The sequence below is a fragment of the Oncorhynchus kisutch genome, linkage group LG20 (assembly GCF_002021735.2).
Source record: "Oncorhynchus kisutch isolate 150728-3 linkage group LG20, Okis_V2, whole genome shotgun sequence".
Classification (NCBI taxonomy): domain Eukaryota; kingdom Metazoa; phylum Chordata; class Actinopteri; order Salmoniformes; family Salmonidae; genus Oncorhynchus; species Oncorhynchus kisutch.
This window is the reverse complement of record NC_034193.2, coordinates 11,691,356-11,711,214: the sequence shown is the minus strand read 5'-3', so window position 1 is coordinate 11,711,214 and position 19,859 is coordinate 11,691,356. Positions and strand designations below refer to the sequence as shown.

General features: G+C 43.4%; 1 protein-coding gene across 3 annotated transcripts in view; it reads left to right on the top strand.

Annotated features, from left to right (window-relative positions):
- LOC109866028 (carbonic anhydrase-related protein 10) overlaps nt 1–19,859 on the top strand; it is a 330,920-nt gene that overhangs the window by 132,366 nt on the left and 178,695 nt on the right. For all 3 annotated transcript variants that reach the window (XM_031799279.1, XM_031799280.1, XM_020454566.2), the window contains one exon: nt 2,898–3,040. In XM_031799279.1, the coding sequence (XP_031655139.1) occupies nt 2,898–3,040 (143 nt within the window). The remainder of the gene's footprint in view (nt 1–2,897; nt 3,041–19,859) is intronic.

Genomic DNA, 19,859 nt, shown 5'->3' with positions numbered 1-19,859 from the left:
CTGTTATCTTCCAAATAAACTCTTAAAGACCTAGTAATATTTTACATGAATAGCAGTCAATATTAATCGTCATCTTAATTCAGTCTCACCTGAAAGTTGTAAATTCTTGGTTATCTGCACGAACCCTGGCTAACAATTTGAATCAGCAATACAAAATTGGGTTTAATCACAATACTAAATACCTAACTAATCACACAGAATTACACATACACATAATTAAATCATAACTTGATTACAAATTACGTCATAAAGGAAAACGTCCCTAGCGGGCGGAACAGATATGATAGCTTTTTACACAACAGAAAAGGGGCTGGGTTTGAGTGAAGGAGCGGGAAGACTGAGGAACAAAGGCCAAAGCTGTGCTATCGTAAATACAGTATCTTATGCATTCTAAATTACAACAATTCCATGTGAATCCGATAACTCTGATGTGTAGACTTTCCACTGTAGAGTTTATGTCATCTTATCATTGATGAGAATATCTCAGATGACAACCGAACTGACATCATATTAATTAAGTACCACCGCATATGTTCCATTGGTGTCATAGAGAGGCTTTTATTCTCTATTTTGGTTAGGCCAGTGTGTGACTAGGGTGTGCATTCTATGTTCCCTATTCTATGTTTTTGTATTTCTTTGTTTTTGGCCAGGTATGGTTCTCAATCAGGGACAGCTGTCTATTGTTGTCTCTGATTGAGAACCATACTTAGGTAGCTCTTGCCCACTTGGGTTTTGTGGGTAGTTGTTTTCTGTTTTTGTATTCTGTACCAGACAGAACTGTTTCGGTTTCATTAATTCTCTTTTGTTGTTTTTTCATTCAGTGTTCAATTCATAAATGAAGATGAACACGTACCACGCCGCACCTTGGTCCTCACCTTCTTCAACCCACGACAGCCGTTACAATTGGTTGGATTACCAGAATATAGTTCATTTCCCCCCACCTTCTGATGTTCCCAGAATCTCTATGTTAACCAAGGGTTTTGCAAATGTAACCTCAGTAGGGTAGAGAGAGGAAAAAGGGGGGAAGAGGTATTTATGACTGTCATAAACCTACCCCCCCAGGCCAACGTCATGACAATAGCCACTTTACTAACTCTACCTACTTGTACATATTTCCTCAATTACCTTGACTAACCAATGCTTTGTTGGGGAACCCCCTGTATATCACCTCGCTATTGTTATTTTACTGCTGTTCTTTAATTATTGTTTCTTTCTTTCTTTTATTTTTATAGGTATTTTTCTTAAAACTGCATTGTTGGTTAAGGGCTTGTAAGTAGGCATTTCACTGTTAGGTTTACACCTATTAGGTGCATGTGGCAAATAACATTTGATTTGATTTAAAGGAAAGGGCAACCAGTGAGTAACCAACACCATTGTAAATACAACCTATAACTATTTGCACATCGTTATAACACTATTATAACATGGTTTAGTATGGCTATAACACTGTTTATTATGGTTATAACACTGTTTATAGCCATAATATGACATTTGAAATGTCACTGTTCCTTTGGAACATTTGTGAGTGTAATGTTTATGTAAAACAAAAATGTATTTGTTTATTTCACTTTTGTTCATTATCCAGTTCACTTGATTTGGCAATGTAAACATATGTTTGCCATACCAATAAAGCCCTTTGAATTGAATTGAATTGATAGAGAGACACACAGAGAGAGAACAAAATAGAGAGAGAGCGAGACAGAGGCAGAGAGAGAGAGAGAGAGACAGAGGCAGAGAGAGAGAGAGAGAGGCAGACAGACAGACAGACAGGCAGGCAGGCAGAGAGAGACAGGCAGAGAGAGAGAGAGAGACAGACAGACAGGCAGAGAGAGACAGAGGCAGAGAGAGAGAGACAGACAGGCAGAGAGAGAGAGAGAGACAGACAGAGGCCGACAGAGGCAGAGAGAGAGAGAGAGAGAGACAGAGAGGGAGAGACAGACAGACAGACAGACAGACAGACAGACAGACAGACAGACAGACAGACAGACAGACAGACAGACAGACAGACAGACAGACAGACAGACAGACAGACAGACAGACAGACAGACAGACAGACAGACAGACAGACAGACAGACAGACAGACAGACAGACAGACAGAGGTAGCACTGTTCCAGCAGTACAGTAGAAGTGGAAGCTGATAATGATGCTATAACTTTGTTCTTTGCAAGCCTGTAACTGCACATATCCATTTCTTGCTTGGGGATCTTCTGGATGAACTGTATACATTAGCAAAATTCAAACTGGACTGTGTGTATGTGTGCTAACTTGACATGTTATTACATGTTATCTATGCTCTTCCATAGGACCAATTGTTACTATCACCTTCATAGCACCATAGAGCAGCCCTAACAAAGAGCCAAAACCTTGTCCTGTAACCGGTCTTATCTCTTTAGCAACACAGGCTAGCCGTTTTGTTCCCTATTGAAACATCGACGTTAGCAATACATGCTAACTGTTTTGTGCCCTATTGAAACATTGACGTTAGTAACACAGGCTAACTGTTTTGTGCCCTATTGAAACATTGATGTTAGAAATACATGCTAACTGTTTTGTGCCCTATTGAAACATCGACGTTAGCAATACATGCTAACTGTTTTGTGCCCTATTGAAACATCGACGTTAGCAATACATGCTAACTGTTTTGTGCCCTATTGAAACATTGACGTTAGTAACACAGGCTAACTGTTTTGTGCCCTATTGAAACATCGACGTTAGCAATACATGCTAACTGTTTTGGGCCCTATTGAAACATTGACGTTAGTAACACAGGCTAACTGTTTTGTGCCCTATTGAAACATCGACGTTAGCAATACATGCTAACTGTTTTGTGCCCTATTGAAATGTTGTGGTTAGCAACACATGCTAACCGTTTTGTCTCTACCTCTGTGTGTTGCAGTGCCGTCATTCTGGGGGCTAGTGAACTCAGCGTGGAACCTGTGCTCCGTGGGGAAGAGGCAGTCTCCCATCAACATCGAGACCAGCCACATGATCTTTGACCCCTTCCTCACGCCCATCCGGCTCAACACGGGAGGACGCAAGGTAAACAAACACTCAACAATGTTACTCTCAGGGTGCGTCCATAATGTCACCATATTCCCTATATAGTGCACTACTCTGGGCTCTGGTCAAAAGTAGTGCTCTAAATCCGGAATAGGGTGTTATTTCAGACGCAGTCTTATTGGCTGAGGTGATGGATGTTGCTGCATTGTCGGTTCCCTTCTGCTTTGTTTGGGGAACATTGTGTGGTTCTACAATGCTGTTGTATGGTTTGTTTGGCAACATGACATGTAAGGATCCCTGATCAATGTTGCTGGCTAAACGCTTCACTGATTTCTATCCCACTGTTTGTCACAGTGGAGTTCTTTACAGAGGATCCCGATGGCTTTCTAATTCATGGATTCAACTCTACATTGGCAGGATTTAACCATAATACGTATTGCTTCACACACACACAGTAATCTGTTACCACCACAGAGGACAAAACACAATCCCTTGTGAGGGATTACCATGAAACACAACACACACACTCATGAATTACCATATGACATTTGTGTTCCTAGTTGCCATAACGTAGAAACAACAATAGCAAAGTGTGGTACCCCAATGCACCCCCTGCCGTATAATAACAGATCATTTGAACATGGGTGGAGACAGGATGTGCTCCAGAGTTCATGGTTCCATGTTCAGGTGATTACTATTATGAGGGTGTGTTTACCTGCCAGGGGTTGGTACAGGGTTACCCCGGGACCATTGCAGGGGAAACATGGGCATGGGCACCCATAAAGATTATGAGAGAGAGTGTCACGTTCTGACCTTTATTTCCTTTGTTTTGTCATTATTTAGTATGGTCAGGGCGTGAGTTGGGGTGGGCAGTCTATGTTTGTTTTTCTATGATTTGGTTATTTCTATGTTTCGGCCTAGTATCGTTCTCAATCAGAGGCAGGTGTCATTAGTTGTGTCTGATTGAGAATCATACTTAGGTAGCCTGGGTTGCACTGTTTGTTTGTGGGTGATTGTTTATGTTGATTGCTTGTTTCAGTGCAGTTCTCATTAGCTTCACGGTTGTTATTTCGTTTATTGGTTTTTGTATAGTGTTTCAGTGTTCAGTGTTTTCTTTATTAAAATTTATGATGAACACATACCACACTGCATTTTGGTCCTCCGATCCATCTCGCCTCTCCTCTTCAGATGAAGAGGAGGAAGACCGTGACAGAGAGACTGTAATCCACATATACTCTGTTCAATTGCAACGCCTATTACTAGCCGGTTCAACCTCTTTTTCGTATCATCTGAGATCCCCAAAGATTGGAAAGCGCCGCGGTCATCCCCCTCTTCAAAGGGGGAGACACTCTAGACCCAAACTGTTATAGACCTACAGTTGAAGTCGGAAGTTTACATACACCTTAGCCAAATATATTTAACTCTGTTTTTCACAATTCCTGACATTTAATCCTAGTAAAAATTCCCTGTCTTAGGTCAGTTAGGATCACCACTTTATTTTAAGAATGTGAAATGTCAGAATAATAGTAGAGAGAATGATTTATTTCAGCTTGTATATCTTTCATTACATTCCCAGTGGGTCAGAAGTTTACGTACACTCAATTAGTATTTGGTAGTATTGCCTTTAAATAGTTTAATTTGGGTCAAACATTTTGGGTAGCCTTCCACAAGCTTCCCACATTAAGTTGGGTGATTTTTGCCCATTCCTCTTGACAGAGCTGGTGTATGTTACGGCTTTCTTCTATATCCTCCTCTGACGAAGAGGTAGAACAAGGATCGGACCAAAATGCGGCGTGGCTATTGAGATTCATGTTTAATACAAAGAAACACGAACTTACAAAAACAATAAACGAAACCGAAACAGCCTATCTGGTGCAAACTAACCGAGAGTACACATAGGACACTAAGGACAATCACCCACGACAAACTCAAAGAATATGGCTGCCTAAATATGGTTCCCAATCAGAGACAACGATAAGCACCTGCCTCTGATTGAGAACCACTCCAGACAGCCATAGACTTTGCTAGATAACCCACTAAGCTACAATCCCAATACCACCACCAAGACAAACACACCACAATTACAAAAACCCCATGCCACACCCTGGCCTGACCAAATACATAAAGATAAACACAAAATACTTTGACCAGGGCGTGACAGTGTAACTGAGTCAGGTTTTTAACCCTCCTTGCTCACACACACTTTTTCCGTTCTGCCCACAAATGTTCTATAGGATTGAGGTCAGGGCTTTGTGATGGCAACTCCAATACCTTGACTTTGTTGTCCTTAAGACATTAAGACAAGCTTTAACTGATGTCTTGAGATGTTGCTTCAATATATCCACATAATTGTCTCCCTCATGATACCATCTATTTTGTGTAGTGCACTAGTCTCTCCTGCAGCAAAAGCACCCCCACAACATGATGCTGCCACCCCGTGCTTCACGGATGGGATGGTGTTCTTCGGCTTGCAAGCGTCCCCCTTTATCCTCCAAACATAACGATGGTCATTGTGGCCAAACAGTTCTATTTTTGTTTCATCAGACCAGAGGACATTTATCCAAAAAGTACGATAATCTTTGTCCCCATGTGCAGTTGCAAGCCGTAGTCTGGCTTTTTTTTGTGGTTTTGGAGCAGTGGCTTCTTCCTTTGCTGAGAGGCCGTTCAGGTTCTGTCGATATAGGACTCGTTTTACTCTGGATATAGATACTTTTGTACCTGTTTCCTCCAGCATCTTCACAAGGTACTTTGCTGTTGTTCTGGTATTGATTTGCACTTTTCGCACCAAAGTACGTACATCTCTAGGAGACAGAACGCTTCTCCTTCCTGAGCGGTATGACGACTGCGTGGTCCCATGGTGTTTATACTTGCATACTATTGTTTGTACATCTGAACGTGGTACCTTCAGGCATTTGGAAATTGAAGGTAGGCCTTGAAATACATCCACATGTTGGAAAAATTACTTGCGTCATGCACAAAGTAGATGTCCTAACCAACTTGCCAAAACTGTAGTTTGTTAAGGAGAAGTTTGTGGATTGGTTGAAAAACGAGTTTTAATGACTCCAACTTAAGTGTATGTATACTTCCGATTTGAACTGTATATCCATCCTGCCCTGTCTTTCTATAATCTTCGACAGCCAAGTTAACAAATAGATCACTGACCATTTCTCGTCCCACCATACCTTCTCCAATATGCAATCTGGTTTCCGAGCTGGTCATGGGTGCACCTCAGCCACACTCAAGGTCCTAAATAATATCATAACCGCCATCGATAAAAGACAGTACTGTTCAGCCGTCTTCATTGACCTTGCCAAGGCTTTCGACTCTGTCAATCACCGCATTCTTATCGGTAGACTCAACAGCCTTTGTTTCTCAAATGACTTCCTCGCCTGGTTCACCAACTACTTCTCAGATAGATTTCAGTGTGTCAAATTGGAGGGCCTGTTGTTCGGACCGCTGGCAGTCTCTATGGGGGTGCCACAGGGTTCAATTCTTGTGCCGACTCTTTTCTCTGTATAGATCAATGATGTCGTTTTGCTGCTGGTGATTCTCTGATCCACCTCTATGCAGACAACACCATTCTGTATACATCTGGCCCTTCTTTGGACACTGTGTTAACAAACCTTCAAACGAGCTTCAATGCTGTACAACACTCATTCCGTAGTCTCCGACTGCTTTTAAATGCTAGTAAAACTAATGTCATGCTCTTCATCCGATTGCTGCCCGCAACTGCCCTACTAGCATCACTACTCTGGATGGTTCTGACTACAAATACCTAGGTGTCTGGTTAGACTGTAAACTCTCCTTCCAGACTCACATTAAGCATCTTCAATCCAAAATTAAATCTAGAATCGGCTTCCTATTTTGCAAAAAAACTCCTTCACTCATGCTGCCAAACATACCCACGTAAAACTGACTGTCCTACCGATCCTTGACTTCGGCGATGTCATTTTCAAAATAATCTCCAACACTCTACTCAGCAAATTGGATGTAATCTATCACAGTGCCGTCCATTTTGTCACCAAAGCACCATATACTACACACTACTGTGACCTGTATGCTGTCGTTTGCTGGCCCTCACTACATATTCGTCGCCAAACCCACTGGCTCCAGGTCATGTATCAGTCTTTGCCAGGTAAAGCCCTGCCTTATCTCAGATCACTGGTCACCATAGCAACACCCACCCTTAGCATGCACTATTTCACTGGTCATCCCCGATGCCAACACCTCCTTTGGCCGGATTTCTCTGCTGCCGATGACTGGAACCAATTGCAAAAATCACCGAAGCTGGAGACTTATATCTACCTCTCTAACTTTAAGCATCAGCTATCAAAGCAGCTTACCTATCACTGTACCTGTACATAGCCCTTCTGTAAATAGCCCACCCAACTACCTCATCCCCATATAGTTTTTTTTGTTGCTCTTTTGCACATCAGTATCTCTACTTGCACATCATCATCTGCACATCTAATCACTCCAGTGTTAATGCTAAATTGTAGTTATTTCGCCACTATGGCCTATTTCTTACTTTATCTTCCTAATCTTACTACATTTGCACCCAGTGTACATATATTTATCTATTGTGTTATTAACTGTATGTTTGTTTATGTGTAACTCTGTGTTGTTGTTTTAGACGCACTGCTTTGCTTTATCTTGGCCAAGTCGCAGTTGTAAATGAGAACTTGTTCTCAACTGGCCTACCTGGTTAAATAAAGGTTAAATAAAAAATAATTTAAAAAACTGGAGTGAGAAAAATAGCAGAGTTGAATCAGAATCACCTTCATTCACTAAGAACATTTACAGGTAGGGGGAGAGTGGGGTAAGTTGAGAACATTTACAGGTAGGGGGAGAGTGGGGTAAGTTGAGAACATTTATAGGTAGGGGGAGAGTGGGGTAAGTTGAGAACATTTACAGGTAGGGGGAGAGTGGGGTAAGTTGAGAACATTTACAGGTAGGGGGAGAGTGGGGTAAGTTGAGAACATTTACAGGTAGGGGGAGAGTGGGGTAAGTTGAGAACATTTACAGGTAGGGGGAGAGTGGGGTAAGTTGAGAACATTTACAGGTAGGGGGAGAGTGGGGTAAGTTGAGCCTTTTTACATTCAGCTTCACTATGTCAAGTGAAATATAATATCCTTTCTAACAAAGATATCAACATATATTTCAGGATGTTGTGTGTCCCTACAAATAATCACAATTCATGTAAACATTCCTTTTTTTGATAATATCGTTTGTGTAAAAAAAAAACTGGTTTCTTAGCATAACTTCCCTTGGGACAGCTACAAATGTCTGTACTGAATGAAATAGTACCACTACCTTTTTAAAAACCATCTCTGTCTTTATTTCCCAAACACAATTCAATTCAACACAATCACAATAGCTTTTTAAAATATTTTAATAATTTTAAGCATCTTTTAACACAGGCTTAACACCTGACAAACACGTTGTACTTTATTAAACACTTTTTACATAGGCCAGTTCCTGTTGTGGGAGAGAGGGAGGAATGGAGGGAGAGAGGGAGGAATGGAGGGAGAGAGGGAGGAATGGAGGGAGAGAGGGAGGGAGGAATGGAGGGAGAGAGGGAGGAATGGAGGGAGAGGGAGGAAGGGAGGGAGAGAGAGAGGAATGGAGGGAGAGGGAGGAAGGGAGGAATGGAGGGAGAGAGGGAGGAAGGGAGGGAGAGAGGGAGGGAGGAATGGAGGGAGAGAGGGAGGAATGGAGGGAGAGGGAGGAAGGGAGGGAGAGAGAGAGGAATGGAGGGAGAGAGGGAGGAATGGAGGGAGAGAGAGGGAGGAATGGAGGGAGAGAGGGTGGAATGGAGGGAGAGAGGGAGGAATGGAGGGAGAGAGGGAGGAATGGAGGGAGAGAGGGAGGAAGAGAGGGAGAGAGGGAGGAATGGAAGGAGAGAGGGAGGAATGGAGGGAGAGTGGGAGGAATCGAGGGAGAGAGGGAGGAAGGGAGGAAGAGAGGGAGGAATGGAGGGAGAGAGGGGGGAAGGGAGGGAGGGAGGGAGGGAGGGAGGGAGGGAGGGAGGGAGGGAGGGAGGGAGGGAGGGAGGGAGGGAGGGAGGGAGGGAGGGAGGGAGGGAGGGAGGAATGGAGGGAGAGGGAGGAAGGGAGGAATGGAGGGAGAGAGGGAGGAAGGGAGGGAGAGAGGGAGGGAGGAATGGAGGGAGAGAGGGAGGAATGGAGGGAGAGGGAGGAAGGGAGGGAGAGGAGGAGAGAGGGAGGAATGGAGGGAGAGAGGAGGAATGGAGGGAGAGAGGGAGGAATGGAGGGAGAGAGGGTGGAATGGAGGGAGAGAGGGAGGAATGGAGGGAGAGAGGGAGGAATGGAGGGAGAGAGGGAGGAAGAGAGGGAGAGAGGGAGGAATGGAAGGAGAGAGGGAGGAATGGAGGGAGAGTGGGAGGAATCGAGGGAGAGAGGGAGGAAGGGAGGAAGAGAGGGAGGAATGGAGGGAGAGAGGGGGGAAGGGAGGGAGAGAGGGAGGACTGGAGGGAGAGAGGGAGAAAGGGAGGGAGAGAGGGAGGAATGGAGGGAGAGAGGGAGGAATGGAGGGAGAGAGGGGGGAAGGGAGGGAGAGAGGGAGGAAGGGAGGGAGAGAGGGAGAGAGGGAGGGAGGAATGGAGGGAGAGAGGGAGGAATGGAGGGAGAGAGGGAGGAATGGAGGGAGAGAGGGAGGGAGAGAGGGAGGAAGGGAGGGAGAGAGGGAGGAAGGGAGGGAAAGAGGGAGGAATGGAGGGAGAGAGGGAGGAAAGGAGGGAGAGAGGGAAAGAGGGAGGAAGGGAGGGAGAGAGGGAGGAATGGAGGGAGAGAGGGAGGAAGGGAGGGAGAGAGGGAGGAATGGAGGGAGAGAGGGAGGAAGGGAGGGAAGGAAGGAAAGTTTGTGGAGCTAGAGGTCACACAAAGACGAGGTTTGTAATACATTTGAAGTAGCATGCAGGGCACAAGTGTAGTACTGTAGAGCCTGCTAGTTACTACTCTTGTCAAACAGCCCTTTTGGCTGTTATGTGAATTTGACAGATTCCTAGTCTCACAGAAGTTCACTGAACGCTTTGGTAGCAACTCCAATGAAACTTTTTCATGTCTCAAGAGAGAATGTTTTCAAGTCAAAAGTAATTTAGGACTTTGGTGTCTCCACGGGGCTAATGTACTCTGTGTTTCCATCTCTCAAAGCATCAGAGCTGTCTGCACCGGACAGTCTGATTCACCTTGTCAATGCTGCTGCACGCACACACGCACACACACACACACACACACACACACACACAGACACACACACACTCACACACACTAGTCTCTGCACCGACCTCACCTTGTCAGTGCTGATTCCTCCCTGATCAGTGTGTGTCAGTTTGGCAGGCTGTCAGCCGTGGCCAGATACACAATGTACAGCACTAAACAGCTCTGAACTGCTTCACACAGCACCATAGTCCCCTCCAAGCTCATCACAAAGCTCAGTACCCTGGGACTGAACACATCCGTCTGCAACTGGATCCTGGACTTCCTGACGGCGTGCCACCAGGTGGTGAGGGTAGAAAACAACCCATCTACCACGCTGACCATCAACACGGGGGCTCCTCAGGGGTGTGTTCTTAGTCCTCTCCTGCACTCCCTGTTCACTCCCGACTGCACACAACTCCAACACCATCATCAAGACTACAGGAAACGGATGGGTGTGCACGCCCCATTCACATCGACGGGGCTTTAGTGGAGCAGGTCGAGAACTTCAAGTTCCTCGGTGTCCACATTACTAATTAACATGGTCCAAACACACGACAGCGCCTCTTTCCCCTCAAAATGATGAAACTATTTGGCATTGGCCCTCAGATCCTCAGAAATGTCTACATCTGCACCATGTAGAGCATCTTGACTGACTGCATCAGCGCTACAGAGGGTGGTGCGTACAGCCCAGTACATCCCTGGGGCCGAGCTCCCTGACATCCAGGACCTCAGAGAAAGGCACCAAAAAATGTGTTTACGACTACAGCCCAAAATAACAAACAATAGAGTGTTCTCTCTGCTAGTAAAAGCATCATGTCTGGAACCAGCAAGACCCTGAACATCTTCTACCCCCAAGCCATAAGACTGCTAAACAAGACTGCTAAATAGCTAATCAAGTGTCACTAATCAAGCATCCGGACTACCTGCATTGACCCTTCGTGGCACTGACTTAATACACACTCTGTCACGTTCTTTCAAAATCGAACCCAGAAGCAGACCAGGACAAGGAGAGTAGGAAGAAGGTGAGTATTTATTTACAAGTGAATGTGAATGGGTAGATATATCCAGGTGGCGTAGCGGGCAGCGGTGGTGAGTTGATGGGAGTAAATAGGTGGATCCAATGGGGTAGCGGAATCCTCCGACGACCAGGCGGGAATGGGGTAAATGATCCGGGTGAGTAACTGAAGACAGAACAAACGGAGGTAAGTTGAAGGCAAGCAATACGTAAAAAACAACAAAACAAATTCTATCCAACTTGAGGCTGATACTATGGCACAACATACTGTTCATGGCTAACGATCCGGCAGGGAATGGATGTCAGGTCAGAGCTTTTGAAGGGGAGAGGTGATGATCAGGACCGTTGTGCAGATTACTGATGGGATACAGGTGCGGGTGAACATCGATCTCCCAACAAGCATTCCAGGACACCGGAAACACACTCCAGGACAGAAACACAGGCAAACACACTCAGGAAGCGGGATTCGTGACACACTCAGAAACACACACACACACACCACATACACTCACACACACATAACATGCGCACACGTGCATGCTGATGCCACACACACACACACTTTCACGTACGCTGCTGCTACTGTCTATTATCTATCCTGTTGCCGAGTCACTTTAACCCTGTATGTACATAGCTTCCTCAATGACCTTGTAACGCTGCACATCAACGCGCTACTGGTGCTCCCTGTATATAGACATATTATTTATATTTTTGAGTTATTGTTATTCAGTGTGTATTTAATATATATCTTTAACTCTGCTGGAAAAGGCCCCGTAAGTAAGTAAGCATTTCACTGTTAGTCTACACCTGTTGTTTATGAAGCATTTCACTGTTAGTCTACACCTGTTGTTTACGAAGCATTTCACTGTTAGTCTACACCTGTTGTTTACGAAGCATTTCACTGTTAGTCTACACCTGTTGTTTACGAAGCATTTCACTGTTAGTCTACACCTGTTGTTTACGAAGCATTTCACTGTTAGTCTACACCTGTTGTTTACCAAGCATTTCACTGTTAGTCTACACCTGTTGTTTACGAAGCATTTCACTGTTAGTCTACACCTGTTGTTTACGAAGCATTTCACTGTTAGTCTACACCTGTTGTTTACGAAGCATTTCACTGTTAGTCTACACCTGTTGTTTACGAAGCATTTCACTGTTAGTCTACACCTGTTGTTTACGAAGCATTTCACTGTTAGTCTACACCTGTTGTTTACCAAGCATTTCACTGTTAGTCTACACCTGTTGTTTACGAAGCATTTCACTGTTAGTCTACACCTGTTGTTTACGAAGCATTTCACTGTTAGTCTACACCTGTTGTTTACGAAGCATTTCACTGTTAGTCTACACCTGTTGTTTACGAAGCATTTCACTGTTAGTCTACACCTGTTGTTTACGAAGCATTTCACTGTTAGTCTACACCTGTTGTTTACGAAGCATTTCACTGTTAGTCTACACCTGTTGTTTACGAAGCATTTCACTGTTAGTCTACACCTGTTGTTTACGAAGCATTTCACTGTTAGTCTACACCTGTTGTTTACGAAGCATTTCACTGTTAGTCTACACCTGTTGTTTACGAAGCATTTCACTGTTAGTCTACACCTGTTGTTTACGAAGCATTTCACTGTTAGTCTACACCTGTTGTTTACGAAGCATTTCACTGTTAGTCTACACCTGTTGTTTACGAAGCATTTCACTGTTAGTCTACACCTGTTGTTTATGAAGCATTTCACTGTTAGTCTACACCTGTTGTTTACGAAGCAATTCACTGCTAGTCTACAGCTGTTGTTTACGAAGCATTTCACTGTTAGTCTACACCGGTTGTTTCCGAAGCATTTCAATGTTAGTCTACACAGGTTGTTTACGAAGCATTTCACTGTTAGTCTACACCTGTTGTAGCGCAACGGTCAAACAATCTTACTAGAAAATATGCATATTCATGAAATCACAAGTGTTATATAGCGAAACACAGCTTAGCCTTTTGTTAATCACCCTGTCGTCTCAGACTTTGAAATTATGCTTTACAGCGATAGCAAGACAAGCGTTTGTGTAAGTTTATCGATAGCCTAGCATAATATTATGTCCAGCTAGCAGCAGGAAGCTTGGTCATGAAAATCAGAAAAGCAATCAAATTAACCGTTTACCTTTGATGATCTTCGGATGTTTTCACTGACGAGACTCCCAGTTACACAGCAAATGTTCCTTTTGTTCCATAAAGATTATTTTTATACCCCAAATACCTCCGTTTGTTTGTCACGTTATGTTCAGAAATCCACCGGAAATAGCGGTCACTACAATGTCGAAAATTATATCCATAATATCGACAGAAACATGGCAAACGTTTTTTATAATCAATCCTCAAGGTGTTTTTCAAATATCTATTTAATACTATATCAACCGGGACAGTTGGCTTTTCAGTAGGACCGGGGGGAATAATGGCTACCTCTCACTTTTACGCAAGAATCACTCTGAGAGCCATCAGCTGGCCACTTACGCAATGTGTTCGTTTACGCACATTCTTCAACATAAAGGTGTGAAACTACGTCTGAAGGCTGTAGACACCTTAGGGAAGACGTAGAAAAGGGAATCTGGTTGATATTTCTTTCAATGGGAAATAGGGATGCATAGAAACACAGGGGTTTCAAAATAAGAGTCACTTCCTGATTGGATTTTTCTCAGGATTTCGCCTGCAATATCAGTTCTGTTATACTCACAGACAATATTTTTACAGTTTTGGAAACTTTAGAGTGTTTTCTATCCTAAGCTGTCAATTATATGCATATTCTAGCATCTGGTCCTGAAAAATAGCCTGTTTACTTTGGGAATGTTATTTTTCCAAAAATAAAAATAGTGCCCCCTTGCTTCAAGAGGTTTTAAGTGAAAACAAGGAAGGAAAGATAAAATATGTTTTCTCTCTATGTTTGGTCAGACATGAGGAGAGATGAAGAGAGAGAGAGACATTCAGAAGGACATACATACAGACAGTGAGGGTGAGAGAGCGAGAGAGAGAAAGAGAGAGAGCGTGAGAGAGGGATAGTGAAAGATAGAGGGAGAGAGAGTGAGAGAGAGGAAGGGAGAGGGAGTGAAAGATATAGAGAGAGAGTGAAAGAGAGAGTGAAAGAGTGAAAGCTAGAGAGAGAGAGAGTGAAAGCTAGAGAGAGAGAGTGAAAGCTAGAGAGTGAAAGAAAGAGAGAGAGAGAGAGAGAGAGAGAGAGAGAGAGAGAGAGAGAGAGAGATAATGAGTGTGTCCAATTATGTGAAACCCGATCTCCCTTTTCTTTTTCTTTACCCACCACCAAAGTGATTACATTTATTAGAAACCTCTTCAAGTAATTGTGGCTCAGCAGAGCAAATATTCAATTAAAACAGACAATTGAATAAGTGTGATTCCTCCAGTTCGACCAACATAACCTTGATGCATGTCTCCCCTCTATTAAATTAGACCTCCCATTGAGGGGTTCTTTCCTTTAACTTCTCATTAGTTAGAAAGAAACAGACAGAGCAGGGGAAGAGAGGAACCGATCAGGGAGTCAGTTCATCTTCTCTCTCTCTCAGGGCGGCAGGGTAGCCTAGTGGTTAGAGCGTTGGACTAGTAACCGGAAAGTTGCAAGTTCAAACCCCTGAGCTGACAAGGTACAAATCTGTCGTTCTGCCCCTGAACAGGCAGTTAACCCACTGTTCCTAGGCCGTCATTGAAAATAAGAATTTGTTCACAACTGACTTGCCTAGTTAAATAAAGGTAAAAATTCAATTCAATTCAAGGGCTTTATTGGCATGGGAAGCATATGTTCACATTGACAAAGCAAGTAAAGTAGTTAATAAATAAACAATACTAAATGAACAGTAAACATTACACTCAAAGAAGTTCCAAAAGAATAAAGACATTTCAAATGTCATATTATGTCTATGTACAGTGTTGCAACGACGTGCAAATAGTTAAAGTACGAAAGGGAAAATAAATAAACATAAATATGGGTTCTATTTACAACAGGTCACAAATGGCACACAGATATTTCATCCCGTAAATATGGGAGTTTATCAAAATCGAGTTTGTTTCTTTGTGAATCTGTGTAATCTGATGGAAATATGTGTCTCTAATATGGTCATACATTTGGCATGAGGTTAGGAAGTGCAGCTCACTTTCCACCTCATTTTGTGGGCAGTGTCCACAGCCTGTCTTCTCCTGAGAGCCAGGTCTGCCTATGGCAGCAAATCGCAATAGCAAGGCTATGCTCATTGAGTCTGTACATAGTCAAAGATTTCCTTAAGTTTGTGTCAGGCACATTGGTCAGGTATTCTGCCACTGTGTACTCTCTGTTTAGGGCCAAATACCTAGTTTCTCTGTTTTTTTGTTAATTATTTCCATTGTGTCAAGTAATTATATTTTTGTTTTCTCATGATTTGGTTGGGTCTAATTGTGCTGCTGTCTTGGGGCTCTGTGGGGTTTGTTTGTGTTTGTGAACAGAGCCCCAGGACCAGCTTGCTTAGGGGACTCTTCTCCAGGTTCATATCTCTGTAGGTGATGGCTTTGTTATGGAAGGTCTGGGAATCGCTTCCTTTAAGGTGGTTGACGAATTTAACCGCACTTTTCTGGATTTGGATTATTAGTGGGTATCAGCCGAATTCTGCTCTGCATGCCTTATTTGGTGTTTTTCATTGTACAAGGAGGATATTTTTGCAGAATTCTGCATGCATTCTCAATTGGTTGTTTGTCCCATTTTGTGAATTCTTTGTTGGTGAGCGGACCTCTTTCTCTCTCTCTCTCTCTCTCTCTCTCTCTCTCTCTCTCTCTCTCTCTCTCTCTCTCTCTCTCTCTCTCTCTGTGTCTCTCTCTCTCTCTCTCTCTCTCTCTCTCTCTCTCTCTCTCTGCATCTCTTTCACTGTCTCTTTCTCCCTCTTTCTCTTTCTCTGTCTTTATCTCTCTCCCTCTCTCTCTCTCTCTCTCTCTCTCTCTCTCTCTCTCTCTCTCTCTCTCTCTCGCTCTCACTCTTTGTCTCTCTGTCCTGAATCAATGAAGTGGGGGATGTTCTGAAGAGACACCAAATGTTGCTTATGAAACCAGATTAGTCCTCTTTCGTCTTTGCTGTTGTTTTTCCGCCACTAAGACATCTGTGAATAATCTCTTAGTGCTGTGAAACGGGCCCCGCTTCTCAGTTTCACATTTGGGACACATTTCTCTTTCTTTTCTCCAGGCTTTGAAGTCCAATGTTATCTTTTGGGAGCATGTGTAATTTCAGTGATAACTGTGTCTCTGCCAGGTGGCTGGAGGTTTTCTGAGAAGCTGTTATACTAACGTACAGATGAATTCAAAGTCAGAACGTAGTAATAATGCATGCAAGTTTAAAGTTAGATAACATTCAGAACAGAACCCTATATAATCGAACCTGACCGTAATGAAAAATGCAATTTTATGTTTTTAACGGGTTTGGAGCTCCCTATAACCACCTGGCCTTACAGGTGTTATGGATACACACAGGAGGCAGTATCCCATCACTTCTGATGCTCCTCTACAGCACAGATGTTTATAGCAGAGGACCAAACGCATTACCATCACACAAATAGATTAAATTATGCAAATTGCAGATTGAAAATGAATTAGACACAAGTTTGGGTAGGCTGAGCCAATTCAAAGCTGTCACCACACCACGAAGAGAAAGTCAGTCGCTTGGTGTCTGTCTGTGTGTCTGTCTGTGTGTCTGTCTGTGTGTCTGTCTGTGTGTCTGTCTGTGTGTCTGTCTGGGTATCTTCAACAAGGCAACTACTGCAGTGGAGCCGTGGATCTTTTAGCTTTCCAAGGGGAGCATGTTAATTGCCTGAGCAATGCGAGCGCCCTGGAGCCATGATTTTCTCTCATGTCTCAACCTAGAGATAACTGGCTGAGTTGCAAACATTCACACACAAACGCATGCAAACACAGTTTGAGCCAGCAGCCATGACTTGTCCATCTGTGTTTGAATTTGAATTACAAACACAGAACAGAGGAAGGGCAGAAAAGAGGAACGTATGAGATTAGAGGAGTGTGTGGGGTGCTGATGGACAGGTTACATGCGTGCATGCGTACAGAGTTATTTACTGCAAGGTGGGTCGTGGTGAGGGCCCAGCTAGCACATTTTGTTCCTTCGAAGTTGTGGGAACGTACATTTTTGGTTTCCCATTGGTTTTGGGAAGGAAGCAATACATTTCCTGACAGGTAAAACTTTTAAATGTCCTGAGTTTGGAAAGGAAGTGAAAATGTTGCCTGTTCTGAGAACGTTAATATTTAATTGCAGGCAGGTTCAGAAAACGTTTGATCTGGCTGTGAAACACACGGCCCGCTCCGTCTCGGCTCAGACAACAGATCTTGTGATCATAGTCACTGTGGAAGGATAAATGGTGGACATTTTGTAGAACCCAAATTCATTTTCATAGAAGTATGGAGACAAACCATTTCCATTCATTAGAAGTCAATTGAATAGAGGAAAATAGCCAAAACCCCAAAAGCAGATCTTGCACATACAGCGTTTCTAAAGAATCCATATGCTCTGCAGTGTTAATGTGCAATGTATATGCTAAATGTGTCACTTTTTTAAAGTTTCAGTCAACGTCAAACTTTTCTATTTGGTATTTTATTAGGATCTCCATTAACTGTTGCGAAAGCAGCATCTACTCTTCCTGGAACGGGACAAAATACAGAACATTAATAAACAAGAACACCTCAAGGACAGAACTACATGAATGTAACATTTAAAAAACAGCACGCGTAGCCAACATATCAATAAATACACACAAAATATCTAGGTCTAATAGGGAGAGCCGTAGTGCTGTGAAGTGTTGCATTATCTTCTTTTTGTTTACCAGGCTTCATTTGAGCAATATGAGATAGAAGGGAGTTCAATTTAATAATGGCTCTATATAATACTGTACGCTTTATTGAATTGTATTATGGACAGACCCCTCCCCATCTTTAGAACCATGGAATCAATATATTTTGACCATGACAGTTTACAATCTAAGGTAACACCAAGTAATTTAGCCTCCTCAACTTGTTGAACAGCCACACCATTCATTACCATATTAAGCTGAGGTCTGGGGCTAAGGGAGTGATTTGTACCATAAACAATGCTCTTAGATTTAGAGATGTGCAGGACTGGTTCATAACCTACCACCCATTCCATAACAGACTCCATCTCCTTGTTTTCAGTGACCTCATTAGCTGTGGTTGCTGACAAGTATATGGTTGAATCATCAGCATACATGGACGTACAGGCTTTGTATATTGGTAAAAATAGAAAAGCGTAGAGGGCCTTGAGACGTCTAGTGGTGCAGCGGTGTAAGGCACTGCATCGCAGTTCAAGAGGCGTCACTACAGATTCGGGTTCGATTCAGGGTTGTCACAGCCCTGCCGCGACCGGTAGACCCATGAAGCCCAGTGTCGTCCAGGTTAGTGAAGGGTTTGACTGGCCGAGATGTCCTTGCCTCATGGCGCTCTAGCAGCTGATTTCCAGGGGTTTTGGAGGACGCATGGCTATCGACCTTCAAGACTGTAACTACCAATTGGATATCATGAAAAATTGGTAAAAATGAATAGAGTAGAGGGCCTAGAGAGCTGCCTTGTGGTACACCACACCCTGCATGTTTGACATTCGAGATGCTTCCATGAAAGAAAAGTTATATTAGATAGATCTCTGAATCCACGATATGGTAGAGGTTGAAAGACAATAATTATACGTTTTCTCAAGAACAGGTTATAGTCAATAATATCAAAGGCTGCACTGTAATCTAAGAGTACAGCTCTGAAAATCGTATTATTATCAATGTATTTCAAACAATTATCAGTCATTTGTGTCAGTGCAGTACATTTTGAGTGTCCTTCTCTATAAGCATGCTGACATGTCTGTTGTCAATTTGTTTACAGAGAAATAGCATTGTATTTGGTCAAACACGCATTTTTCCAAAAGTTTGCTAAGAGCTGGCAGCAAGCTGATAGGTCTGCTGTAGAAACCAGTAAAGTCAGAACAGGAGAGAGGAGAGAGGAAGGGTTGGAACAGGAGAGTGGAGAGAGAAAGGGTTGGAACTGGAGAGTGGGGTGAGAAAGGGTTGGAACAGGAGAGTGGAGAGAGAAAGGGTTGGAACAGGGGAGAGAAGAGAGAAAGGGTTGGAACTGGAGAGAGAAGAGAGAAAGGGTTGGAACTGGAGAGTGGAGACAGAAAGCGTTGGAACAGGGGAGAGGAAGTGTTGGAACAGGAGAGAGGAGAGAGAGAAAGGTTTGGAACAGGAGAGTGGAGAGAGAGGGTTGGAACAGGGGAGAGAAAGGTTTGGAACAGGAGAGTGGAGAGAGAGGGTTGGAACAGGGGAGAGAAAGGTTTGGAACAGGAGAGGGGAGAGAGGAAGGGTTGGAACAGGAGAGAGGAGAGGAATGGCTTTGGCTTCCCTCCAGGCCTGGGAACAAACACTTTCCTCTAGGCTCAGATTAAAGATAGGACAGATAGGAGTGGCTATAGAGCCATCTACCATCCTCAGTAGCTTTCCATCTAGGTTGTCAATGCCAGGAAGTTTGTCATTATTGATCCATAACAATACATTTTCTACCTCTCCCACACTAACTTTACAAAATTCAAACTTACAATGGTTTTATTTCATTATTTGT